This window comes from Caenorhabditis remanei, chromosome II, assembly GCF_010183535.1.
Source record: "Caenorhabditis remanei strain PX506 chromosome II, whole genome shotgun sequence".
NCBI classification, from domain to species: domain Eukaryota; kingdom Metazoa; phylum Nematoda; class Chromadorea; order Rhabditida; family Rhabditidae; genus Caenorhabditis; species Caenorhabditis remanei.
Genome location: NC_071329.1, coordinates 6,755,289 through 6,781,705, shown reverse-complemented (window position 1 = coordinate 6,781,705; position 26,417 = coordinate 6,755,289). Strand labels below are relative to the sequence as shown.

The following is a 26,417-nucleotide window of genomic DNA, read 5'->3' as shown; positions in this document are numbered from 1 at the left end:
CGATTATTGACCAGAAAACTACTTGATTTTTTTCTTCTGATGTCTGTCAAAAATCTCTGAAACTTTATTGAAAATACTGTTTTGATTCTACAGGTTTCAAGTGATGCGTACGTATTATCCCAAATGGCTTCAATTTCCTTTTGTAATATTCCTCCGGCTTCCACTTAATAGCCCGTTCCTCCATATTCCCTTCTCTGAACAGATACACTGACCCCGAGAGCAGAGATACCCAGACATAAAGAGGAGACCCCGCATTGTGAGGAATGGTACATAGACCCTTCTTTTACACACCAACGTATTTCAATCGATACTGGGGTTGCTCCTTATTAAAATGAGCCCTCTACCAATATTGAATCTTCCTGATTCAGCAGCAGATCTTGTTGTGAAGTTATTAAATTTTCGTGAAAAGTAAGTATACAGATGTTCCACCCACATTCTAAGTCTACTTCCAGAGTGCAACTATGCATGACTTCGAAGCGTAGTGCCACAATAGTAGAACGAGCAAAAGTAAAAGTTAAATATATCAATACTCATATGGAAGATAGACGTAGTATAACAAAGATATTTGAAACTGAATTGCCGGGAGGAAACTATCATATTACAATGTTCTACAGTAATATGTCGAAGTTTTTGAAGTCAAGTGAAAGAGAGCAACATCGTAAAGTCATTAATCCGATTCAAGAAAACATTAACCATGCGAGACGACTACTTGAAACTTTTGAAGTGAAAGAATTCAATTACAGTGTTTGCGTTAAGAATAAGACATCGGGGACTCTCGAAGAATACCTAAAACGTGTTGTTGCGATGGATTATGATTTTATAGAATTTACTGGGTTCACGTTCTGGGAAGCAAGTGGCGACTTTCTGGACACCAAGGATCTCTCGCTTATATTGAAAACAGTCAAACCTGAGGCCCGTCTTAGTATCGAAAGTACCATCTCTTTGGATTTCAAACATGATAATGTGAGTTCCATTTGTATTTATTCCATTAGTTTATTTGATTTTCAGCCCTTCAATTTCAAGTCAGTGCATTATATGGATGGTGGATGGGTGACTATGGATGTTCTGAAATCGATCCGACATTCTGGAAGTGTTGAATTGGATCGTACCAATTTTAGCTGTAAAGATATCAATGAGTACATTCACTATTGGGTCAATAGTGAAGAAGATATCATACGAGATCTGAGTATTGGAGTCAATAGAAAATTGAAATTCAATGAGCAGGAGTTATTGAATAAGTTGGCGTTTGCGACGTGGTAATGCCAAAATAAGACATATCACTTCATGTGAGTTTCGAATTCAAAGCGGCGTAATATTTACTTGTTCCTCTTTCAGTAAAGCGAAAAATAATGAAAACAGAAATTTCACCTTTGCTCAAGTGTCATACGATATTTTTTGTCCTTATAAGATTAAAATTGTAACAGATGAACCAGAAATTCGATTATCTGCGTACATTTTCAAGCATCTTGAAGATATCGAAGAAATTCAGAAGTTGAATGAAGTGAGGGAAAAGATCGAAGAGTTGGAGATGAAATGCATGGAAGTGTTGGAAGAAGAGACATCTGATACTGAGAAGGAACGAATTCGGAAGGAACTGGAGATCGTTGTGAAAACGAGAAATTTGATTGAGACACGATTGGATGCAATACGGAGCCAATGGAAAAACTTCTTGACTCATTTTTATGCCGTCTTGTTGCGATTGGCAGGAGTCACTAATACTACTCTTCCTTGTCAACTTCTCCTACATTGCGTAACGAACATCGCCTGAATTACAAGAAGTGTGATTTCAAATCCCTCAACGCTGATATCGCTAACGTAGACTGGGATTTAGTCCTCAGTTCTATTTCTTCCCCCACTGACAAGTTTGCACTCTTTTCTAAAATGTTGTCTGATTTTATCATCTCCCATTTATCCGCGCCTCCTAAACCTCATCGGACTTCCTTCTCTATCCGTCAACTCAAGCGTGCTCGTCAAAGATACTCAAAACTTTTAAAACTTCCCAATCCTCCGGCGGACCTAATCTTCCGACTTCGTACCCTCATTGCTTCTACTTCCAAAAGAATCAAGTCCAACATGGTTAGTGAGGAGCGAAAAATTTTATCGGCACCCAACTCCCGCTCCGCCCGACTACTTATCAAGAAGCGTACTAGAACCTCCCCCAAAATACCTCCTCTTTACGTCAATAATCAACTGATATCCTCCAACTCAGCTAAATCATCCATATTCTTGTCTGTATTTTTTAGCAACTACAACTGTTTCCCTTCCAGCTCGCTTATCCCAGTATCGAACAATTCTAGTAATAATATCTCAACTTCTGAGCTTTTTCTTCCCTGGATCATCGAGAACACGCTTCGTAAAGTCCCTCCCCGTTGCGGTTTCACAACTCATCATGCCAACTTCTATATCATTCGTAACTGCGCTACCACCCTTGCTATCCCGTTGTCAATAATCTACTCTGACTCTTTTCTTAGGTCACACGTCCCTGCCTCTTGGAAACACGCTATCATCACCCCAATTCCCAAAAAGGATCCTTGACCTCTCCTGAAAACTACCGCCCGATATCGCTCACAGACCCTTTTTCTGGTGTCTGTGAGCGTATCTTGTGCAATTATATTAAGATTAATCTTTTCCGCAATATAAGCAGATTTCAACACGGGTTTCTGTCTAAACGATCTTGCTCTAGCTCACTTGTCCACTCTATCTCTGAATACAGATTATTACTCTCCAGTCACAAGTCTCTTGACGTTGTCTATTTCGACTTCCGCAAGGCATTCGATCAAGTGGACCACCAATTTCTTATTTCGAAACTTGTCAGCTTCGGAATCCCTAGTAATATCATTTCCTGGCTTACTGATTTTCTGTCTGATCGAACATTCTCTGTCAAGATTGATGACTTCGTTGGCACTCCCTCTGCTTCTATCCCCTCCGGTGTCCCCCAGGGCTCCGTCTCTGGCCCTCTCCTGTTTTTAGTCTTTATTAATGATCTCCTGCTCAAACTTGCTGACATTTCATCGCTACGTATCGCAGCTTTCGCTGACGATATTAAGCTGTACTCTCATGATCCTCTAGCACTTCAAATGGGAATAGACTTGGTAGAGTCTTGGGCTTTTGATAACTCCTTACCTCTGGCCCACTCTAAGACTGCCCTTCTTCGTCTCGGACCTCGAAACTCTTCTCACCCGTACACTATTGGAGGTTCCCTCATTGATTCCGTTGATTCTGTTAGGGATTTAGGTTTATTAATAGAACCTAATCTCAAGTTCACTATACACATTAATCGGGCTGTTGCTCTCGCCTTACTCCGTTCAAAACAACTACTGAAATCTTTCAAATCCAACTCTCCCCAATTTTATATCTTCCTATTCAAAACTTACGTACTCCCTCTAGTTGAATACTGCTCCGTCGTTTATTCACCTCCCCCATCATCTAAACTAGCGCACAAGCTCGAAACTCCTCTCAGATTCTTTTCGCGGAAAATTCTTCAACGCTGTAACACACCTTATTGTTCCTACTCGGATCGCCTCTCCCAACTTGACCTCTTTTCTATGCGCCACCGTAGGCTCAAAGCGCAACTACTTCTCTTATACAATCTTATAATCGGCGCCTCATATTTTCCTAGTCTTGAGACCCATGTCAGGTTAAGTTCCTCCTCCCGTCGCCCAATGTCTCTTATCTGTATAAATCCTAATTGCTCTAATTTTTTCTCAACTGTAATACCTATTTGGAATGCCCTAACTATTAGGTTGTCCCAAAAGTTTTCGAACATAGTTTTGTTAATTTGCTATAGGACAGAGAGCAAGAATCAAACCAAACAGTGCATGTTTTTCATTATATTAGACGTCGGGTGTATTGACTATAACATTCGTTTCTTCTAGCTGCGTTCTCTCAATGAACGCGGCACCAATCTTTGTCCCCGACCGACTTCATATTCGTCATGTCATTTTATTTTTGTTTCTATCTAACTTCAAGATCACTGAGATTGAAGAACATATGGTTGAAGTTTGAAAGGATAATGCCTCTCAACGGCAGACAATTAGCCGTTGGGTCCATCGTGTCAAAATTAATGATTTTTCTTTGACCGAAGAAGCAAGTTCTGGAAGACCAGTGGAGTTCGATTTTGACAAGTTACGGGAGGTAGTGGAAAGTGACCCGCATCAATCCATTCGTGAACTGGCAACAGTAATGGGCTCTACTCACTCTGCGGTAGAAAGAGGACTGGGAGCTCTTGGCAAGTTAAAAAAAAAAGGGAAGATGGATACCACACAAATTGTCTAACTTTGACCTTGAGCGCCGAGTGGACATGTCACTGCAAATTCTAACCCACCATCCTAATTTCAACTGGCTGGATCATTTGGTTACGTCGGACGAGAAGTGGGTCTTCTACGAAAACCACCACAGGAGAGCCCAGTGGGCTGATGCTGATAAACAGCCAGAGGATGTCGTCAAACAGGAGTATACACACCCTAAGAAAATATTGCTCTCCGTCTGGTGGTCCGTTCATGGAGTGCTTTATTGGGAACTGCTTCCGGAGGGAAAAACTATCACCGCCGACTACTATTCTTCTCAATTACAAAAGGTGAAGTCCAAACTGAAAACCTCCCCTCTACATGGTCACAGAGTCCACTACCTCCATGACAACGCAAGACCACACACCGCAAAGAAGACCAAGTCTCTCCTGGCTACATTCCACTGGACAGTCCTTGCTTACCCTCCGTACAGCCCTGATCTCGCTCCTTCGGATTACCATCTGTTCAGCGACATGCATCGATCCTTTGAAGGCCAGGACTTCAAAACAAAGTCAGAGGCCGAGAAAGGGTTGAAGAAGTATTTTGAGTCGAAGCAGTCTGAGTTTTGGCGGAAAGGTATTGAATCTCTACCTACTAAATGGCGAACAGTAGTGGATAAAGGTGGTCACTATGTTTGATTTTTGTAATATTCTGGCTTTGAATAAATTTGATTTCAATAATGTTCGAAAACTTATGTGACAACCTAATATTAATGTCCCTCATTTCCTTTGCCCATCGGAATTCAAGTCTCTTCTTGTGAATAATATTGCACGATTCTGATTTTTTTTCTTTCTTTATTCTCCCTCCCCCTTGCCCAACACCTATTTTTTAATTCCTTATTTCCCGGTTTCCTTTTCTCAGGTTTAGTCTCGTGAGGGACTTTACCTGACCTCCACTGGCATTTTCTGTATATTTAAATAGTTAAATAAATATCAAATACTCTTCGTGTAACTGTGACTAGTCCAAGTAATGTGTAGACCAGCCTTTGATAAGATAATTAGAAAAAAAAACTTTTACCTCTCCGCATAGCTTTAATTATGGAATAACTGTCCCTGATTCATTCCTGCGAGTTTATGTATCTTCAGATGACACGTCGTGGATTCATACATATTTCTGGAAATTATGAAAAGTTTTAAATAAATAATCTATTCTTGGTGTTCAATTCATTTGAAAATAGCCTTTTGTGTTCCTTGACATGAGTTCCACCATAACTTGGATGTTTATATTCAGAAGGATTGGAGAGCCTTTTTAGGAAAGTTTTAAAGATTAGGACTCAGAAACTTTGGAAAATGTTTTGCAGATGATTATAAAATATTTCAATTTCCTTTTGAAAAATTCCTCCGGCATCTTGACATACTCCACAGATTGTTACTCCATAGCAGAGCTGTGCGGAATTCCTTCCTTCTTCCTTCCTTCTTCCTTCTTCCGGGCTTTTTTCACTTTGTTCTTCCTTCTTCCCTCTTCCTTTTTAAAAATTTCACTTCCTTCTTCCTTCTTCCTTCTTCCCTTTTCAAAAATTTTATTTCCTTTTTCCTTGTACCTTCTTCCGTTGAAAAGTTTACTAAAATTTTGTAATTTTCGACGGAATTTTGGCGGAATTTTGGTGGTTTTTGACGGAATTTTGTATGAAACAACGCCAAAATTGGTTTTCAGGGATGGCTAGAAAATAGTATCCTCAAATTTGTCATTCTCAAAATTAACTTCCTATTTCCCGGTTTGGAACCCAACTTCCTTCTTCCTTCCTTCTTCCTTCCTTCTTCCTTCTTCCGGGCTTTTTTCACTTTTTTCTTCCTTCTTCCTTCTTCCCTTTTGAAAAATTTACTTCCTTCTTCCTTCTTCCTTCTTCCCTTTTGAAAAAGTTATTTCCTTCTTCCTTTTTCCTTCTTCCCTTTTCAAAAATTTTACTTCCGCACAGCTCTGCTCCATAGTCTCTTTTCCGAACAGATGTAATGAAGTCTCCGAGAGAAAAGATACCCAGACATGAAGAGGAGACCCCGCATTGTGGGGGATAGTAGGGCCCTCTTTTACACAGCTACGTATTCGAATCGATTCTTGACGCTTCTTATTAAAATGAGCCCTCTACCAATATTGAATCTTCCTGATTCAGCAGCAGATCTTGTTGTGAAGTTACTAGATTTTCGTGAAAAGTAAGTGACCGGTTTAAAAAAAACCAAAATTACAACCAAGTATACTTCCAGAGTGAAACTATGTATGTCTTCGAAGCGGAGTGCAAAAGTAGTGAAACGAGCAAAAGTAAAAGTTAATTATATCAATACTCATATGGAAGAGACATCTAGTCACACATTTATATACGAAACTGAATTACCGGGAGGAAACGATCTTGGTGCATTTTTTTACAGTAAAAAGTCAGAGTTTTTGAAGTCAAGTGAAAGACATTATAATCGTGAAGTCGTGAATCCGATTCAAGAAAACATTAGCCACGCGAGACGACTACTTGAAACTTTTGAAGTGAAACAACTAAGATATAGTGTTTGCGTTAAGAATAAGAAATCTGAGATTCTCAAAGAATACTTAACACGTGTTGTTGCGATGGATTATGATTCTATAGACTTTTCTGGGATGATGTTTTATGAAGAAGGTAACGTCCCTCTGGACACTGAAGATCTCTCGCTTATTTTGGAAACTGTCAAACCGGATGCTGGTCTTCGTATCCACGGTACCATCTCTTCGGATTTCAAGCATGATAATGCAAGTTCCATTTGTATTTATTCCATTAGTTTATTTGATTTTCAGCCCTTCAATTTCAAGTCAGTGCATTATATGGATGGTGGATGGGTGACTATGGATGTTCTGAAATCGATCCGACATTCCGGGCGTGTGGAATTTATGCTTACTAATTTTAGCTGTAAAGATTTCAATGAATACATCCACTATTGGGTCAATAGTAAAGAAGATATCATACGAGATTTGAGTATTGGACTCGAAAGAGATTTCAATGAGCGGGTGTTATTGGATAACTTGGCATTTGCAACGTGTCAATGCCGATATAAGACATATCACTTCATGTAAGTTTCGAATTCAAAGCGCCCCCAATATTTACTTGTTTTTCTTTCAGTAAAGCAAAAAATAATGAAAATAGAAAGTTCACCTTCGCTAAAGTGTCATACGACAATTCTCGTCCGTATAAGGTTGACTTTGAAACAGACGAACCAGATGTCGGATTGGCTGCAGTCATTTTCAAGCATCTTGAAGATATTGAAGAAATTCAGAAATTGAGTGAAGTGGTGGAAAAGATCGAAGAGTTAGAGATGAAATGCATGGAAGTGTTGGAAGGAGAGACATCTGATACTGAGAAGGAACGAATTCGGAACGAAATGGAGATCGTTGTGAAAACGAGAAATTTGATTGAGACACGATTGGATGCGATACGGAGTCAATGGAAAAACTTCTTGAAGAATATTTATTCCGGCTTGTTGCGAGTGGCAGGGATCACTGATACTACTCTGCGGGTCACTGTGACTAGTCCAAGTTACGTGTAGATAATTAATTTATAAGATGCCTGAGAAAAGATTATTTTGATCATTCGCGTAGCTGAAAATATTTATCCTGAATCATTATTACTATACAGAATAAACCTATTTGATAATGTATCTTTCCTCCCCTAACAAAGAGTTTTGTTTTATATTTTCAGAGCATTCATTCAAAATTTGTTCAAAGTTGAAATAAATATGGTCATAAAATCTAGATTCAAAGAAACAAAAACAACAATAGCCTATTGTATCCTCATAAACACTGTAAATTAATTATACGATGTGGAGAAGAGTCTGATGTGAAGAGACGGAAGTCATAAACTAATCGAGATTTATTGGAATAGATTAACAAAATCTATTCGGATGGTTTTCAAATAGTTGCAAGTAGTGGAAATCGGCGAAGGAATATTCAGATGTGACATCGAGAGACAATGAAAAGGAAAGCTGGAATTCAAAATCTTGTAGTAATTGAATCATTTGACGGAAACGGGAAATTTTAAAAATTCGGAAAAATACAATCAAGTGTTATTCCGAATTTATGCTGCAAATTTGATCTATTGAACACTTTTTGCTAACGTCCCAAAGAAAAGCTACTCCGCCAATTTAAGGATTTACTCCGCCAACTCTTCCGCTCATCTCTGATGCCATTCATGTCCGGAAACTATGGATGTAGCACCATTAGAAACAGAGGTTGTATCGAAAACACAAAAAGTTGTATTTTTTCCATTCGATCCCTATTTTCAAAAATGCTCTGTTTTCCGGTCTTCTCCTTCCTTTCTCATCCATCATAATTTACCTCAGCCCTTTTACCATCTTCATGTTAAGACCGACCGACAGACGTCACAAAGTGTGACTGTGTCATTCGAGGGCAACCTCAAAATGTGATGATAGAAAACAACGGTAACTATGCAGAAAATTGGGAATACAACGAAAATATACAGAAACGAAGAGAAACCATCTCCACATTGTCCATTTACAGCCATCTGTTTTATTATATTGTCGGTTATTATGTTGATTAACAATGAGTGTACGTGAAAAAGTGAAAATCGAAGGTTCTGGAGGGATTAGTGCAATTCTGAGGGAGCAATTAGTTGCAAATCATGTGAAAATTGGAATTTTCGAATTGATTTTGGAGGAATTATATTTTTTAGAGTGAAAGAAAGCAGGAATTTCCCTGAGAAAACTATTTAGGCGTCTCACAAGCACAAGCACACAGCTATTCTCAAACAGTCTGAAACACTGAAAACTGTATACGTATCGAAACTAATAGTAATGTTTTAAGGAAAAAATGACATCGTTTTGAATAGAAAGACGAGAAATCAAAGTTAAATACGGAAAGAGAGGACATGAGCTCTTGAAGATTTGTACATACTAGTAAGAATCTAAAAACACTGATTAAAGTTTAAAATTTTAATTTTTTAAATAGCTTTACAGAATCTTTTTTTATTCAGCTGAAAACGATTTTTTAAAAAACTCAAAGGCTTGAAAATCCACGAAACTGATTATGGGTCTCGAGAAGACTTCTCGATTAATGTCATGCGCCTTTAAAGTCCACCGTAAACCTCAGCGGCGCCGGTTCACTTTTCTTCACTTCAAGTTACCTTTTTGTCATTTTTCCCGACTTTTTCGGTTTTTTCCTTAATTTTTCTGAAGAAAGATCCGTTTTGAATCTTTCCCTGGCAAAATAAGATATTCTCTTCGTGAAAACTCTTCTGAAATGCTTATTTTCTTTCCTGAGAGCACAGTTTAACTCTTTCCCGCGAGTTTTGTCATTTTGTCTCGATTTTTTTAGATATATTTCGTCACGAAATTAACACCTCTACGATTTTCTTGCCAAAAAATGTCTAATATAATTCTTGTTCAGTTTCTTTGAGAATCTCATTTTCTCCGAATACCCTCTTCATTCTCTTCCAATTTTTCTGGTTTTCTTGGCGTAATTTAGTTTTAAGGATATTCTATCCGATTACTTTTGAAATGCTGATAAAATCTTCAAAAATTCTCCTCGAATTTCATATTTTTGTCCTTCAAGTTCCCGACTTAGCTTCACCAAAGTTTCAGTTGAAGCTCTCAACCTTCGGCTAGATTCCGCCCCTTTTTTCTCTCCATCTCCACATTTTCCATACTCTCTCTCCTCATTCCCACCCCTCTTCCCTAAAAAATGTCTGATTCTCTCAAAACCATCTTCTCTCTCATTTTACGGTCCCTAATAGAGAAGACTCGTAGCCACGCCCCCTCTTATATAACGTCCGCCCACCCACCGTTCACATAGCTGCTCACCAAAAATTATTCTCATTCATCTCTCATCATCCCCACCATCAGTCGTCCTATCCTATTCGCTCTCTCTAATGGCTTACCTGAATTCTCATCCATATTCACCTGAATATGAATATCCTGTATTCAGCGACCTCACCAATCAAGGGATGACTGGAGAAACCAGTGAAGACACCAACAAGTTCGAGTTCTCTCAGAATGCGTCAGCGGAGAGTTCTGGTGTCAATAGAAAGCGGAAGACATCGAATTCGGAGAGTCATCTTAACCCAGCGAAGTTCACATTGCTTGAAAGTTCTCCGAGCCAAAACCTTGGTGACACGACGCATGGAGTACGGTACCAAGCACCGCCATTGGATTCAATGTATCAGGTATGTTCTATAATCGATTGTTTGGTGTTAAGTGCATGTAAAACAAGTTGGTTTCTAATAGTTACAAAATCTGGTTTCAGGTCCCTACTCTTGGCTTCTATGCTGATACGTGGAATCAGCCACCGCCGCCGCAGTTCCACCAACAACATCCACAGATGCCACTTCCCCAGATGCATCACGAGCAACCACTCCAGCTGTATCCCCTCGATGGCTATTATCAACAGCCGGAATCAGCTCGAACCCCTCCGATGACCGAACAGCAGGAATACACCTTGTTGTCGCTGCAGACACCGGTAGATATTCGGCAACCGCCGGGAGGATCGTTGATGTATACTCCACTATCCGATGTGTCGTCGACGACGATGTTCCAAGCATCACATCAAGGCGGGTCACCAGGGAACAATGGCTTTGCGCCTACTTCGTCAGATAGGCCGACGGTGACGAATGATGTGTTCAATTCGACAGAGCAACGAGCGGTAGTCCCAGCACAGCAGAAACAGAAAAAAGGGATGAAAGTTATCGATGGCTCGGACATTCTAACAGTTTCGGAATTCTACTCTCATGGAAATGCTGCTACGATTTTGAAAACATTTGCCACGCATTATCCGGATGGAAATAACCCAGTCATGGAGGTCGATGGACGTCTCCCAGCAGTTGGATGCCGATCCAAGTATACCGTCACTGTGGACGAGATCAGAAGACGTGTCGGCGCGCCAGAGTTTTTGAATATCAGCGGCTTGTACACGTTCTTAAGAAAATCGAAAAAGAAGGCCAACAATGTCAACGTGAAAAAGATGCTGGACGACCACGATATAAAGGTGCTCAAGATGCAGCGTCAGAAAGTGGCGACACGTTTTTCGCCAATGTTGGAAGAGGAGTGTCTTCATATGGCGAAGGATCTCGAGAAGCTCACTGAGCGATTCTTCCCAATTATGACGGTTTCTCACCAGTTGGTCCACGACCTGTTGAACAAGAACACTTTGGAGAAGACGGTTGGATACTTGAAGAGTACTTTGTAAGTTTGGAATTTAACTTTGCTTCTTCTTCATTCCATTCTCTTATTTTTCAGGGCCATAATCGATTTCATCATCAATTCTCTTCAAGCTCGCCAGCCAAAGGTCCATGGAATGCAGGAGAAGCTGAAGGGAAACAAGGTGGACGTCAGCTATCATCTCTTCTCGGTTCTCACACATGGCTTTGGTCACGCGAACTCTCTCAATCACTACAAGCTCTATCGTGGAATCTTCGAACGAGCACTTCTCATGTGCACACAAATCCAGCACGGAAAGAAGATCGAGCCGATAAAGGAGCTTCGTCCTGGAGAGAAGCCGTTCGCATTGATGAGACCGGATGCCTACGCTAGATGGCAAAAAGATGTGTACATCGAGAAGGAGAAAAATCGCATGATGGCGACGTACCATGATTATCAAAATCATCAGAAAACGATGCAGCATCAGAATCAGATGCCGACGACTTCAAGCGGATAAGCTCAAATGCGTCAGAAATACGAGTAATAATTGATGGATTTCTTTTTAAACTTCGTGTAATATATTCAAATTCAAATTAGTTTCGTTGTTTGACAAAAAATATCAACATTTCATAACCTTTCACTCATCCAATTTCAATCCCCCTTTGTCATTTGTCTAGTCCCGCTGATTATTCTCATCCCCTTTCCATCTAAACCATCGATTATAATCTATTTATCTTCCTTTCATTAATCAATCACTCATAATTCATTTGTTCATTTTTCATTTCATTGTAATAAAACAGAGGACATTAAAACAAGAAGAGATCTAAAACGCGCTAATTACACCGAAAACAATGACATGAGCCATATCATACACAACTTTTGGGGAGTACACAGACCACACGAAGAGATGATTCTGGAAAATATAAAGACAGATAAGTGACGTGGCAAGAGCAGAGATTCTGAAGGAGAAGTGAAATTGAAGCCAGTGAGACGTGGCAGGAGATTTTGTGGAGACGAAGGAAGTTCTGAAATGAAAATTGAAGTTTTTCTCAATTATTTGGTTTCATCATTTGTTTCAGCTACCAAAACATCAAAATTTTGAGTTACCAACCTTCCAGCCATATATAATACTGGCCCAGCAAATGTGTACACAATCAACTGGGCGCCGACAAGAATCGGGTAGTAATCGAGAAGTCCCACGTAGGCAGAAGTCAGAGACAAAGTGGACAGACTGTTCGAGTTTCCCTGAAATTGGAAATTGTGATTACAAAACTAAAGAGTGCGAAAACTTACAAGATAGAAGAAGGATGCCATACAGAATATCAAATTCTCCACATCACCGAATTGCAGTTTCGCCGATAAATGGCCGATTCTATAGGTGAAAAGAGCCAGTAACACTTGGGATACTGGAACTATCGCGAGGATTAGAGGAAGGAATCCGAAGAGCATTGTGCCGGTGATGATGCCGATGGGAACGACACAGAGTTGGACGAGAATGTGGATTTGGGCGGAAATGTTGAATATACCGATTCTGAAATTAATGAATTTCTCATTTTCAGCTGAGCTAATTAAGCTTACGGCGCAAATTCCATGTATCGAAGGTATTGGGAAAGCATTGGAAGGAATATCAAAGAATGATTCTTCTTGATGTATATCCACCAGTAGATGAATGAGCCAATCATGACGAGAATCGCGTCGAATCTGAAATCAGAGAATGAAAATTTTGAAACTCAGATGGATCTTCTTACTTCAAAAAAGTGTTAAAATCAGTGACATTTCTATCGAAAACTTCTGAAAACAGTGATTCTGGAAGTAAATTCTGATCCATTGACCATCTTCGACGAGTACTCTGCATGTATCCGTAAGCGATTCGATGGAGAACAGCCAGAGCGATGATTGGTTTCAGCTGAAAGAAAAAGTATGTTTTTCCGAATATCTAGATGTCCTCAAACCTCTTTCTGCTCTCTATTTCTCAACCAACGAATCGCTCGAATCGCAACTACCGTACTCCCCAAATAGAACCAAATTTCATGTTCTTCCTCTATCAAACTGCTCGCAAAACACATTAAATTCACAAGAAATATCGACAAATTCAGCTGGGGAGTTCGGAAAAACCAAGCATTGGCGGAGAGCACTGTGGCCTGAAAAACTTTTCAAATTTGATAGAGAAACTTATTAACACGGCACGATTGTTACAACTGCGCTCTACCGAAACCAAAGAAAATTGGGTGCGAAATTGAGAGGCTCAGAGAAAAAGAGACATTTTAAAGGGATTTTCGGTGGAGTGCAGTTGTAAGAACTGTGCCGAGCTTATACGCACACCTGTAACAACAAGGCAAAACTGATAAAAATTGAGATGTTTGGCATTTCTGAGGAAGTTCCGATGAGCTCTTCCTGGACTGTTTTGAACCATTTTTTGAGAGATTTCTGGAGAAATTTGTCACTGTAATCGCAGTTTTCCTCACAAATATCGGAGATTGAGAGATGCTTTTCTGAAAAACTTTTGGGGAGAATTAGAAGAATCTAAAAATGGCTCAATTACCTTCGATAATATTCTTGAAATGCTCGTGCTGCTTTTTCAGATTCTCCACTTCGAAATTCTCGTCACGAAACCACGAAGCCAAGGAAATTCCATATGATTCTGAAGGCATTTTCAGTCCGAATAAATCAAAAATCGTGGCGGAAACATCTATTTGTTCAATTTTCGGTGGTTTTTCTGGATTTCTAACCATTTTTTCGTTTGGTTGGTTACCAATTTTCCACATCACAACCGGTACACGTGTCTCTTCAGGACTGGCTCCGCCATGAGAGCCGGCAGCAGTCATTCCGTGATCTCCACATACAATTAGATAGTTTTCTCGAGAATCTGACGAAGAATTCCTCAAAAACTCATGAATTCTTACAATGACTTCATCCATTTCTTTCAATTTTTCTGGAATTTTTGGGGAATTTCCGCCGAGAGAATGTCCGATATGATCGAGTCCCAAATAGTGTAAAATGAGAACATCCCATTTTCGAAATCCGGAAAATTCTTTCCTCAGATGACGTGTCACATTCTGATCGACTTCTGTATAGTCATTGACATAAAATGAAGTGACGCCATCGTATTTCTTGAATTTTCCAGGTAACAGACGAATCCACGTGTCATCGCCGAAGAAATGAATCCGTTTTTTCAATGCATGGATTCTAGAAATCCAGTTGTCAATTTTAATTTCATCAGTCGCCAAATTCGTCAAAATCGTTCCAAATGAGGGAAGAGTTCCAGTGATATATGCAGTGATACGTGGAAGGGTTACTGTAGGCATTCTGGCGTACGCATCGAAGAGGAGAGCTGAGTTGTTGGCAATTGAGGATTTGGTGAACGTCATCGGAGATTCTGGAGAAGTTAGGAACGAGAGACGGAAGGCATCGATGACCATGAAGACGAGACGAGGGGTTTCTGGAAATTGGAAATTGAGATCTTGTAATGGAATTCTGTCTTTTTTTTCTAACTATGGAGTGTTCCAGACGTAACTTGTCATTTCAAATTGACTCATATCGTATAAGGTACTTCTTAACACGCTGATTCCGAATATGTGATCCAATTTTGCAGAACGCTTCACTGAACTGAGATATATTCATTTCCAGTCAATTCCAGTGCAAAAATTGCATTTTTCAAGAGACGCAAAATCACTTTTTGGCCTAATTCTTCTAATTTTCTCTGTCTGATACGTGTAAATAAAGGTTGAAAACACATTAGGAACGTTTTCTATTAAAAATGATTTTTAGAAAAATAATTGTATCACTGTCATTTTAGATTTTAGAGTTATGATTAAACTTATTCTGAAAATTTCCTAATGTGTTTTTTCAGCCTTTTTTTACCCGCATTACACAGAAAAATTAGAACAATGAGGCCAAAAAGTGATTTGAGTCTCTTGAAAAATGCAATTTTCGCACTGGAATTGACTTGAAATGCATATATCTCAGTTCAGTGAAGCGTACGGCAAAATTGGATCACATATTCGGAAACAGCGTGTTAAGAAGTACCTTATACGATATGAGTTAATTTAAATAGCCAAGTTGGGTCTGGAGCACTCTCTAGTAAGATTTTTCTGGAGAATCTAGGGTACTGTGGCTACAGAGAACGTCAGAATGTATGTTTACATCCTTTCCTGAATACTGTAACATTGAGTTTGCGAAATTTGAGATCTTGTCTGTCTGTCTGTACAGATGTCCGAATATCTTATTGAGTTTTACTATGGTCGAGGGATCTCTTTCTTTTATGAAAATCTGTTTTGTTTTGTTTTTTGTTTTTTCAAATTTCACTGATTTCCAGATGTTTCCCATCGCTGACTCATGAGAATAAGCTATTTTCGAATATTCCAGAACACATTCGAACCTTTTTCATTCTCCGTCGTTCTTCTATTTGTTTTTCGATCGTCTCCATCTGTTTCTCCATCTTCTTTTCCTCGTCCTTCTAGTGCAACAAAGCTATAAACCAAAAGGATGCACGCAACAACAACCAATAATCTTGATGTCTGAAAGAGAAATTTTATGAGGTTCTTCATCTTCGTGGTCCCCTCTCTTCCACTCATTTGCTCACCCAAAATGATCCACGACGGCTCATAAACATCACGGGAGCAGTGGCAGGCACCCGGGAAATCCGATCTCTCTTTTCTTCTTCTTCTTCGTTTTTTTCTAAAAAAAAAGAAGATTTTCCATGTGTTTTGTCTTTTTTCTTCTTCTTCTTGAAAGCTGCATCTTCTTTTCTCTTACTCCCACCCTTCCATTATCCACTATCTTCTCTTTTTCCCGCGCAAGAATCTGGTTTTATCTTTTTTTCCGAACATATTAGCATCGTTTTCCTCGAAAAGGAGATAGAGAAAGAGAAGCCTTCTCACGTTTTGTCACAAATGTTTTCTTTTCACTTTTATGGATTTTTGGTGGTTGAATTTCAATGAAAGTTTACGGTCGGGTTTAGTACCGTATTGATAGCTAACTCTATTTTTTATCCTATTTATCCTATTTTCTATTTCTAAAATGTGCCAAAAAACCAATCAAATCTATCGAATCCACCATATTTGAAAGTTCTAACACCGGAGTAAAGGAGAATATCAGAATTCTAAATATTAGATCGAGATTTCCAGATTTCTGATAATCTAGATTATTCTGATCAGACACATTAAGATTCATATTTCGTCTTTTCTGGGTTGTCTGAATTTAGGTGACGCCTTCCGGTTTTTCAGAAATATATGTATCTGGATGTCCAAATGGATATAGTTAAGAACAAATAGCCGAAAAAATTAAGAAAATACTGATAAACTTTTCTCTTTTTCTCTGCAATTTCTAACTCTCATCACTATTTACTACTACTACACTTCCAGATTCCACATGATACCTCACACGATTCTATTTGTTTTTGTGTTATTCTCTCCGTCAGAACAGGCGCCAGCTCTTCCGTCTCTTGGACTACTCGAAGGATCTGATGGAGTACTCGTGAAAGAGTACATCAATGCAATCACAGCTTACGGACCCGGATTAGGAGTTTATAGTGAGAGAGAGACTATTCGAGTTTCAATGAATTCTAAAATCTCAGTTTTCAGCGCCCTACAGCTACGTGGATGTTTCCTATGATAATATTCCATTTGTTGGAAAAATCCCGATCATTGGAAAGGATGGAACGTCGTCTAGACTCGGAGTATCTCCATTCTATCCACCAGGCGGAAATCCATCGAATCCGTTCCCTCCAATTTACAAGTGAGATCCACTGAAATGATGTCTCAGTTCTTCATAATTCCAGAGCTCGTCCACTCCCCCTCCACGTTCCAGAACCACAAGACGTTGTTGCCGTTCCACTCGACGAGGAAGCCCTCCACGGAGAGCCTCTCTTCCCGCCAGAGATGATTCTTCCGAGTGAAAAAGCTGCAGAAGAAGCGGCAGCGAAGAAGGCTTTGGAGACGGCGAAACCGGAGAATCCGTTCGCTGACGTCGTGGATACAGATGTGCAGAAATTGGTGGACACAGTTCAGTGGCCATCAGCAATGAGCACTTCGGAAGTGGAAGGAGAGGACTCGCAGGGGAAGAATATGGTTCAAGGTTTGTAGGATTTTTTGTAGAAAAGTTGCAAAATTTGTGTTTTTGTATTAGAATTTTTTGAATTCTAGAAAAGAAAAGCAATTTAAAAGGTCAAAACTCGTAATAACAACTCAGCAGAATCAAAACTTTGACTTTTAAAATCCTCTTACATTTTTCAGAAGACGAAACCCAGCGCACGATGATAGTGGATGAGGCGAGAGAGAAGCCGATGCAGCCATTCGAAGCAGCAAAAATATCGATTGGAGCGAACGACCGACCGAAGAGTCCGTTCCGGTCACGACGCATTCTTATGGAGCGGTTTTGAAGTTTTTGAAGCGCGATTGATCGCTTCAATGGTCAATGAAAAGAATAATTTATTATTAACACTTTTTTTAATATGAGAATAAAGAATGTAAATATGTATCAAGAAGAGAAGAGATCAATTGTCAGTGGTAGCCGGTTTTCGGTACCAAAATCTGGCACGATGATCATCACTTCCTGTCATGAATGCAGGCATTGATGGGGAATGAACGAATGTACGGCAAGCGGAGGTGTGGCCGAGAGCCAGCAATCGCTTACGATCGGAATTACGAGCATCCCAGGAGCACATGCTTCCACTCTTCTCGTCGGGGAACAGTACTGAAAAAACATGAATTTTTGGAATCTAAAACAGAAAAACTCACCATAATCTTCGTTATGATTGAATGATGCACTGGTTGCATAATCCTGTGCTCCAGTGGCTCCTGCTCCAGTGTAAACTATCAAACATCGATTGGTGCTCAATTCCCACAACTTTACAATACTATCCATTCCACTAGTCAACAAATATTTTCCATTCTTGGTGAACTTTGCTGAGCAAATCGCAGAACCATCATGCGCTCGTTTGAATGTCTCCACACATCGATTCGATACACCATCCCAGATTTTGACGTCTCCGTCCTTTGAAGCCGTCACGTAAAGACGCGCATTTTCAGAATAATGTACATCTGTTACAGATTCACGATGTTGGTCATCTGGATTAGCCGACGCGTATGCTTGGGCAGTCTCAATGTTGTAGAGACGAACGGTTGGATGATCAGTGGCAACCAGAAGGAATTCACCGCCCGGATGACAGGAAAGAGCACGAACTGGATAGACTTCCTGAATGTTTTAGTGATAAAAGAAACCTTGTTTAAAATGTTTCTTACTGATAATGTCTTCATTGCTCTCTTAACAGCAGTTTTCGAGAAATCGAACAGTTTCACTGTCTTGTCATTGGAACCAGAGATGAGAATAGCATCTCTTGGATGGAATAACACTGTGTTCACGTCCTGAAAAATCACTTGTTGATGAAAATTGTTTTTTTTTTATAAATAAACTTACATCAACATGGTCATAGAGTGTTCTGATAACTGGATGATGTGCATCTGGTCCATTCTCATTCATTTCTCTGTGCTCTTTCTCTCTAGCCAGAATCCTTTCCACATCCATAATTTTGATAGAACAATCTGCAGATCCTGTAGCCACTAAAGATCCATCTGAATTGAATGCAGCTGCTCTACATGGAGCTTTGTGGACGGTTAGATAGATGGTTTCGTATTGAGATGGTTCTGGAGAGACTGGTTGCACATCTGCATCATATTCGAGATCTAATCCAGTGGAGACTGTTTCGAATTGCATCTGAAATTTTTTAAACTATTTTTATTTCTTGTTCTATGAAGTGCTTACTGGTAATGACTTCTCCTCTGCTTTGTAATCGGGATCCTCTACAAACTGCTTGGCAATGGTGACTAGCCGATAGAGCTTGTCAGATGGTGGAGGAGCTGGAGCTGAGCATCCAAGAGTGTTGGCCAGTGTAACAGCAATTTGTTGATGTCCATCGTAGAATAGTTGTCTAAAATTAATGTCGTTTAAAAAAGATTTTCACATTATTTTGAGAGAAATCTTACCCGATAATTAATCGATACATGTATTCACGATCCTTTATATCCGGCTTCATCGTGGAAAGTTGAAGTTTTCCTGATAAAGTTCGAAAAACAACAAAAAATAAACAAATTCTGTTCAGAATTCGAATTTTCTTCAAAGGCGCACACAATTACACAGCCACCGGGTCTCGCCGCGATTTCCCTCACCGTAGCCGGCCGCATAAAATGGGGAGTTTTTCTGTCTTTTTTCCTCATGGCCTAAACTTTTCCGGCTAATTTTTGAGTAATTTTTATAGTTTTCCTTTCTTTTTAGAATTTTAAAGAGAATTCGTTACATGCGAACATGATTTTAATACATTTTTAGATGAGTTACAGCTAGAATTCGCTATATTTAGTAAGAATAGATTTTCATTTATCTCTCCAGCTGTGGTAGAAAGTTGGGAAGTTAATAATTAAACTTGTGAAACTTAACTAATGAGAACATTATTTTTCGAAACAGGTGACCAATTTTTCACTCGCTTTTCGCTTGATTTCTCCGTTTATGGCTGAAACATTATAATTTTTCCGGTTTTGCAGGTAATATAATGAAGGTCAACCCATTCGTCTCCTCCGATTCCGGAAAGAGCCGTAAGGCCCACTTCAATGCTCCATCCCACGAGCGTAGACGCATCATGTCGTCTCCACTCACCAAGGAGCTCCGCACCAAGCACGGAATCCGCGCCATCCCAATCAGGTGAGTATTTTTCATGATAGCCACATTAGCATTTTCCATTCAGTAGTCCCGGACGAATTTAAAACATAACGTACGGTTTGGACATAATGGAGAAATAGAACATTACTCTTTTTGCAGCGAAGCTGAAAACTATTTTCGTTTTGCTAGCCATAAGTGTAAAACAATTTCATTATTTTATTTTCAGAGTCGATGATGAGGTCGTCGTCATGCGCGGACGTCATAAGGGAAACACCGGACGTGTCCTCAGATGCTACCGTAAGAAGTTCGTCGTCCACATTGACAAGATCACCCGTGAGAAGGCTAACGGATCTACTGTGCACATCGGAATCCACCCTTCGAAGGTGAGGTTTGTATAAACTAGTTCCGGTGCACATCGACTCCACACAACTGTCAGGTTGGTGAGTTCCATTATTGCATTTTGTGCTATCGGACTAGGCAAAGTTTTTCATACCTTTTGAACTTAAGATGTTTCCTATTTAACCCCTTTATTGTTCAGGTCGCTATCACCAAGCTGAAGCTTGACAAGGATCGCCGTGCCCTCGTTGAGCGCAAGGCCGCTGGACGCGCCCGCGTTACCGGAATCCTCAAGGGAAAGCACACCGACGAGTCCGTCAACTAAATTGTTATTAATTACAAATAAATTGTTGATTCTTATTTTGTTTTTTGTTTCATCCTCATGAATTACTTGGCGTTTATCTGGAAAGGAGTACAGTTACAGACAGGGATTTCCAGTTAAAGCAAGAAGACGTGATTGTTGCATGTCTTCGTATGAATGTTCGTCTCGTGATATTCTAGAAATAAATTATGCTCTTTTTCCACAATACCCGAGGCCCCTCTCTTTGCCCCGTCTTTCATTGCGCGTCGTTTTCGTTGTCTGGTGTTTGCACACCCTCAATATCGTTGATTTTTCCGTACATTTTCGCAATTTTCCTTTCCAAAATCTTTGTTTAAAACACGCAATTTGCAATTAATTTATTTACAGGAGATGTCTGGGGTGAACATGCGCAACCCAGAGCGCCGAATTGAGAACAATCCATTCGACGTGGACGCATGGAACCTATTGCTCCGAGAGCATCAGGTAAAACGACCTTTAAAAGTTTGATATGCAAGATATAATTTCAGTCTCGGCCGATCGATCAAGAACGTGAATTCTACGAGAGTCTCGTGAATCAGTTTCCAAATTCTGGAAGATATTGGAGAGCGTACATCGAGCACGAACTCCGATCGAAAAACTTTGAAAACGCGGAGAATCTATTCACAAGATGTTTGGTCAATGTGCTGAATATCGATTTGTGGAAATGCTATATAATTTATGTATCGGAGACAAAAGGACAGTTAGAGCAGTATAGAGAGACAATGGCAAAAACTTTTGATTTTGCTCTAGAAAAAATAGGAATGGATGTTCAGGCTCACTCGATTTATACAGATTATATAGCTTTTTTAAAGAAAGTGTACGTTTCTATAATAAATACATCAGTTTTTCTACTCTCCGATTTTCAGCCCTGCAATTGGTCAATATGCTGAAAATCAGCGAATCACTGCTGTTCGTAGAATCTATCAAAAAGCTCTAGCCACCCCAATGCATAATCTTGACTCCATTTGGGCGGATTATTGTGCCTACGAAAAGAATATTAACATGACTCTCGCTGAGAAATTGATAGCTGAACGGGGAAAAGACTATCAAAATGCTCGTCGAGTCGAGAAAGAACTACAACAAGTGACACGTGGATTGAAACGAGCTACAGTTTCAGTACCACCGAAAGGAACTCAATCTGAGACGAAACAGGTAGAATTATGGAAGAAATTGATAGCTTGGGAGAAGACGAATCCGTTGCAAACGGAAGAATACGGGCAACATGCTAGACGAGTTGTGTACACTTACGAACAATCACTGCTCAGTCTTGGATATTATCCGGATATTTGGTATGAAGCGGCGATGTTCCTTCAGGAAGCAAGTCAGACTCTAGATGAGAAAGGAGATGTTAAATTGGCACAAGCATTGAAGCAAGAGACTTGCAATCTCTACGAACGCGCGATTACTGGTCTGATGAAAGAATCAAAACTAATTTATTTTGCCTATGCTGACTTCCAAGAAGAGCAGAAGAAATTCGAAGCAGTCAAAGATATCTACAATCGATTACTGGCCATCGAACATATCAATCCAACTCTCACCTATGTTCAATTAATGAGATTTATTCGACGAACTGAGGGACCAAACAATGCTCGATTAGTATTCAAAAGAGCACGAGAAGATAAACGAACTGGTTATCAGGTGTTCGTGGCTTCTGCTCTGATGGAATATAATTGTATGAAGGATAAGGAAGTGGCGATAAAAGTTTTCAAGTTGGGATTAAAGAAATACGAAAATGAACCGGGATTCGGGTTGGCTTACGCGGATTTTTTGTCGAATTTGAATGAGGATAACAATACGAGAGTCGTCTTCGAGAGGATTTTAACGTCGTCGAAGTTGCCATCTGACAAGTCAATGTAAGTGAAATTAACACAAAGAAATCAAAATTCTTAATTTTTTCAGACGGATTTGGGATCGATTCCTCGACTTTGAGAGCTGTGTTGGTGACCTCGCAAGTATTCTAAAAGTAGAAAAACGACGAAAGACTGCATACGAAGACGCTCAAAAAGATCTCGGAATGAACCACTCGATGCTTGTTATAGATCGATACAAGTTCATGGATTTGATGCCTTGCAGTGGTGAACAACTCAAGTTAATCGGCTACAATGCACTGAAAGGAACTGAGAGCACTGCAACCCAAGGCTCCTCAAACTCCGGACCGAAACCACTGCCGACTCGTGGACCACAAGCAGCCAGTGCAATTATGGGCGGAGCTGGAGGGCATGCAGAGATGGCGAGATACGGATTCCCACGACCGGATATAACTCAAATGATACCATTCAAACCACGTGTCAATTGTAATGCATCTTTCCATCCGGTACCTGGAGGAGTGTATCCACCACCACCAGCAGCAGCTCATCTGTTGTCTCTCCTCCCACCACCGACTTGTTTCATTGGACCATTTGTAAATGTTGAAGCGTTGTGTAATTTGTTGAGTCAAGTACAACTTCCGAATATGTCATGTAAGAGGGAGGAAAATGAGATTATGCATAGTTGTCAGGTTCGGGCCGGGCCTTGTCAGCGAAATCAGGGCCCGGTCCGGGTAAATTGGCGCCAAAGTTAAAAATTCAAATTGTTTCGCGAAAAAGTAAAATTTTCGACTATCATTCAGAATTAGAAAAAATCATGAGAAATGGTCATATTTTAGATGAAAAATTGAAAAAATTGGATCATTTTTAAGCCGGGCCTGGCCTTGACAACTATGGGGAAAAATAAGTTTATGATGAATATAATTGAATTTTCAGACTCGAAATCAGAGGACAATATGATTGGACCGATGATGGAGCAAGATGTGAAGAAGGATTTGTATCAGCTGTTAGCCACAACTTCTGATCCATCAGCGGTATGTTGAAGATTTCGAAAACATTATTCTAATTTCACCATTTCCAGGTTGTCCGCTCTTCGGCGCTCGCCGATCTCAAACGAAAACGTGGCGACTCAGACGACGAAGAGGACTACACTCATATCGGTGCCACAATAGGATCTCTCGGAACACGAGACGCCTATAAACGGCGGATGAACAAGAAAAATGAATAAATTTACTCTAATTTCCAATATTTGTATCTCCTCATTTTCTCCTCTCCTCCTCAATTCAATTGATCTGCTCTCAAAGAATATCATTCTCATTTTTTAACCATTTCTCATATTATTTATTGTGTTGTTCTTTTCGGATAAAACTTATATTAATCTTATGGGATGTTTCTGAGAATGTTGAGGATATATATTCCGATTCAATTACTTTCTTTCTTTCTTTGTTTCTTTTTGCAAAATAAATGAATAATCTTCATATTTTCTCTCACTTTTCAGATGCTCACAAGCCTTGTTTTCTACCCATCACTCGGTTATAATCTCATCAGAAACTACGTCCAACCAAACCGTTGGTCATGGTATAACCGTGTCGATGACACTCTCATCCTCGGTGCAATGCCATTTCAATCGATGAAAACTGAGCTTGTCCAAAAAGAGAATGTGGGCGGAGTCGTGTGTTGTACTGAGGAATTCGAGTTGAAAGCGGCGATGAATGCGATGAGAGAAGAGGACTGGAAGAAAGAAGGTGTCGAGTTCTTCGCCGTTCCGATGAAAGATTTCACGGGAACAGCGCCACGTGCTGAGATTAATGAAGCTGTCGAGTTCATTGAAAATGTGGCGGCGAAGGGAAAAACTGTTTATGTTCATTGTAAAGTTAGTAATTTCAAGATTTCTGAAATTTAAACATGAAAGGCTGGTGCGACTTAGCGCGTTTAGAAAATGCATATTTTCGAGCACCTGATGAAGACAGACACAGACAACTTTGCAGAGCTTATAACCTCATTGATTCAATGCCTTTTCTTTCTAAAAATTGAAGAAATTTTAAAGTTTTCTCTGTACTTTTAATAATTATTAGTAATTTTCTCATTGATTGAATGCTTTTTATTTCAAAAAATTGAAAATAAGTTTTCTAAAATTGAAGAAAGATTTCTCATATTCCTATATTTATTGAAAATGATAACTTTTTGACACTGATTCCCATGAAATTAGAGCTGATATCTTCCAGAAATAATCAAGAATCGAAGTTATCCAGTTGTTTTTAGTTTCTAACCAAAATCTGGTGTTTTTTTTAACCAAAAATTGACAAAACTACAGTATCTATTTCAGTTTCGCAATTCTATTCCTTCTTTTTTTCGAAAATTTCCCATCGTAAAAATCAAAGATCTTACTTTTTCTGATATTTCTCATGATCAAAAAACATTTTTATTGTGAAAAACAAAGAAAAGAACAATGATTTACAAAGATGAGGGTTTTCAGAACAAATTGGTTTGAAAATAAGTGAATATGATATCAAACAATGCAGAAATAGATAGAAACAGATAATAAGAACTGGTTGTTCAATAAAAAAACCAAGAATTTTAGTCCTAATTTACAAAATCCTTTTAATTGCAGGCTGGCAGAACCCGAAGCGCCACAGTTGCCACGTGTTACCTCATGAAATCCCGTAATTGGATGTCAAACGTGGCATGGGAATTCCTGAAAGACAAACGTCATCAAGTGCTTCTTCGTAATGCTCACTGGAGAACTGTCAACGAATATCGCCGATTTTTGGATTCCTCGACGTCGACTGCCACGTCATCATCATCTAAATAGGAGATTATCTGAAAATCCACGTGTCATTTTATCTCTTTGACTCTTTTTTTGTCTCTTCCATTGTTATATTTTCACGAAATGCTACAGTAGGCGAATAAAACCATGCAGAAAACAATCATTTCTCTCGTCACACTCGCCCCGAATCAAAATTTTATGAGGAACGCGTTGGCGGTAGCGATGCGGGAATCCCAGAACTCGAACTCCTTCCAGAACACACTATCTCGTTTTTCAAAAAGAAGGAGGCGGTTAGCGATTGGGAACCCGAAAAGAAGAAGAGAGAGAGAAGAAACCATTTTTCTTCACCTTTTCGCATATTTTTCGGAGGCATTTTCCCTCTTTTCTTTCCTTTCTTTTCCGTTTTTATTTTTCCTCGTTTTGCTTCCAGAATTATGATGGTTGGACGACGTGGATTCACGATGATGTTCGTCGTGTTGGCATTGGTGAATACGGTAAGTTATGTGGGATTCTGGGATTCAGAAGACGTGCGAGAATTCTGACGTCTTCTGAATTTCAAAAAAAACTCGAAATTCAGAAAAAAAAGTATATCCAGAGACACCTACAGACCGCCCATTATTTCTTTCAAATTTTTAATTTTTACGGACATGTGGATATCCGGACACACAGACAGACACGCCCATTTTCAGATTTCCTGCGCCGAGTCCGCCGAGGCTAAGGCTGAGAATGATGCCTCTGGTGAAAAGTCACTTGAAACCAAATCTACCGTACCACCACCAGCTACCGTAACCGTCGCTACCGTAGTCAACGTTACTGTAGCTAGTTCTGTATCGACGGAAAAACCGGAAGACGACGAGAAACCGATTACCGAAACCATCCGAACCTACATTGAGGACTCGGTGAAATCTGTGAAACACGCGGTGAGTTGAATGAAGTCAGATTCCTTTTTTTTCGAAATTGATTTTTTAGATCTCGAAAATCGGAAAATTCGTCGGAGAACTGTTCGAAGACGCGCCGAAATCCAACTCGACAGCTCCCGTCAACGCTACCGTAGTCCCCGCCGTGATTCTCTCGAGTACTGTCGCTCCAACTACCGATAAGCATTAAACATTGGTCCCATTCTCCACAATATAT

General features: G+C 39.7%; 9 protein-coding genes across 9 annotated transcripts; 8 read left to right on the top strand and 1 right to left on the bottom strand.

Annotated features, from left to right (window-relative positions):
• Positions 1 to 331: 331 nt before the first annotated feature.
• GCK72_004924 (uncharacterized protein) lies at positions 332 to 1,768 on the top strand (the record flags this gene model as incomplete). Its single annotated transcript, XM_053724947.1, has 4 exons — positions 332 to 408; positions 453 to 963; positions 1,009 to 1,256; positions 1,336 to 1,768. 4 exons carry the CDS (start codon positions 332 to 334, stop codon positions 1,766 to 1,768), a joined length of 1,269 nt encoding a protein of 422 aa, XP_053589141.1.
• A 4,588-nt stretch (positions 1,769 to 6,356) lies between these two features.
• GCK72_004923 (uncharacterized protein) lies at positions 6,357 to 7,786 on the top strand (the record flags this gene model as incomplete). The annotated part of the gene is made up of 3 exons (XM_003117111.2): positions 6,357 to 6,433; positions 6,485 to 7,312; positions 7,363 to 7,786. 3 exons carry the CDS (start codon positions 6,357 to 6,359, stop codon positions 7,784 to 7,786), a joined length of 1,329 nt encoding a protein of 442 aa, XP_003117159.2.
• Positions 7,787 to 10,122: 2,336 nt separating this feature from the next.
• Positions 10,123 to 11,903, top strand: GCK72_004922 (uncharacterized protein; the record flags this gene model as incomplete). The annotated part of the gene is made up of 3 exons (XM_003117402.2): positions 10,123 to 10,416; positions 10,497 to 11,431; positions 11,486 to 11,903. The coding sequence occupies 3 exons, from the start codon at positions 10,123 to 10,125 to the stop codon at positions 11,901 to 11,903; spliced, it is 1,647 nt and encodes a 548-aa protein (XP_003117450.2).
• A 4,853-nt stretch (positions 11,904 to 16,756) lies between these two features.
• Positions 16,757 to 17,765, top strand: GCK72_004921 (uncharacterized protein; the record flags this gene model as incomplete). The annotated part of the gene is made up of 4 exons (XM_003117400.2): positions 16,757 to 16,916; positions 16,969 to 17,122; positions 17,166 to 17,461; positions 17,620 to 17,765. The coding sequence occupies 4 exons, from the start codon at positions 16,757 to 16,759 to the stop codon at positions 17,763 to 17,765; spliced, it is 756 nt and encodes a 251-aa protein (XP_003117448.1).
• A 114-nt stretch (positions 17,766 to 17,879) lies between these two features.
• Positions 17,880 to 19,418, bottom strand: GCK72_004920 (uncharacterized protein; the record flags this gene model as incomplete). Its single annotated transcript, XM_003117160.2, has 6 exons — positions 17,880 to 18,079; positions 18,124 to 18,580; positions 18,628 to 18,750; positions 18,803 to 19,099; positions 19,148 to 19,313; positions 19,369 to 19,418. 6 exons carry the CDS (start codon positions 19,416 to 19,418, stop codon positions 17,880 to 17,882), a joined length of 1,293 nt encoding a protein of 430 aa, XP_003117208.1.
• A 510-nt stretch (positions 19,419 to 19,928) lies between these two features.
• Positions 19,929 to 20,696, top strand: GCK72_004919 (uncharacterized protein; the record flags this gene model as incomplete). The annotated part of the gene is made up of 3 exons (XM_003117292.1): positions 19,929 to 20,077; positions 20,262 to 20,418; positions 20,574 to 20,696. 3 exons carry the CDS (start codon positions 19,929 to 19,931, stop codon positions 20,694 to 20,696), a joined length of 429 nt encoding a protein of 142 aa, XP_003117340.1.
• Positions 20,697 to 21,062: 366 nt separating this feature from the next.
• On the top strand, positions 21,063 to 23,744 carry GCK72_004918 (uncharacterized protein; the record flags this gene model as incomplete). Its single annotated transcript, XM_003117384.2, has 6 exons — positions 21,063 to 21,155; positions 21,200 to 21,528; positions 21,578 to 22,564; positions 22,611 to 23,170; positions 23,453 to 23,550; positions 23,598 to 23,744. The coding sequence occupies 6 exons, from the start codon at positions 21,063 to 21,065 to the stop codon at positions 23,742 to 23,744; spliced, it is 2,214 nt and encodes a 737-aa protein (XP_003117432.1).
• A 270-nt stretch (positions 23,745 to 24,014) lies between these two features.
• GCK72_004917 (uncharacterized protein) lies at positions 24,015 to 25,328 on the top strand (the record flags this gene model as incomplete). Its single annotated transcript, XM_003116787.2, has 2 exons — positions 24,015 to 24,389; positions 25,128 to 25,328. 2 exons carry the CDS (start codon positions 24,015 to 24,017, stop codon positions 25,326 to 25,328), a joined length of 576 nt encoding a protein of 191 aa, XP_003116835.2.
• Positions 25,329 to 25,717: 389 nt separating this feature from the next.
• GCK72_004916 (uncharacterized protein) lies at positions 25,718 to 26,390 on the top strand (the record flags this gene model as incomplete). Its single annotated transcript, XM_003117409.2, has 3 exons — positions 25,718 to 25,777; positions 25,973 to 26,203; positions 26,253 to 26,390. 3 exons carry the CDS (start codon positions 25,718 to 25,720, stop codon positions 26,388 to 26,390), a joined length of 429 nt encoding a protein of 142 aa, XP_003117457.2.
• Positions 26,391 to 26,417: the final 27 nt, after the last annotated feature.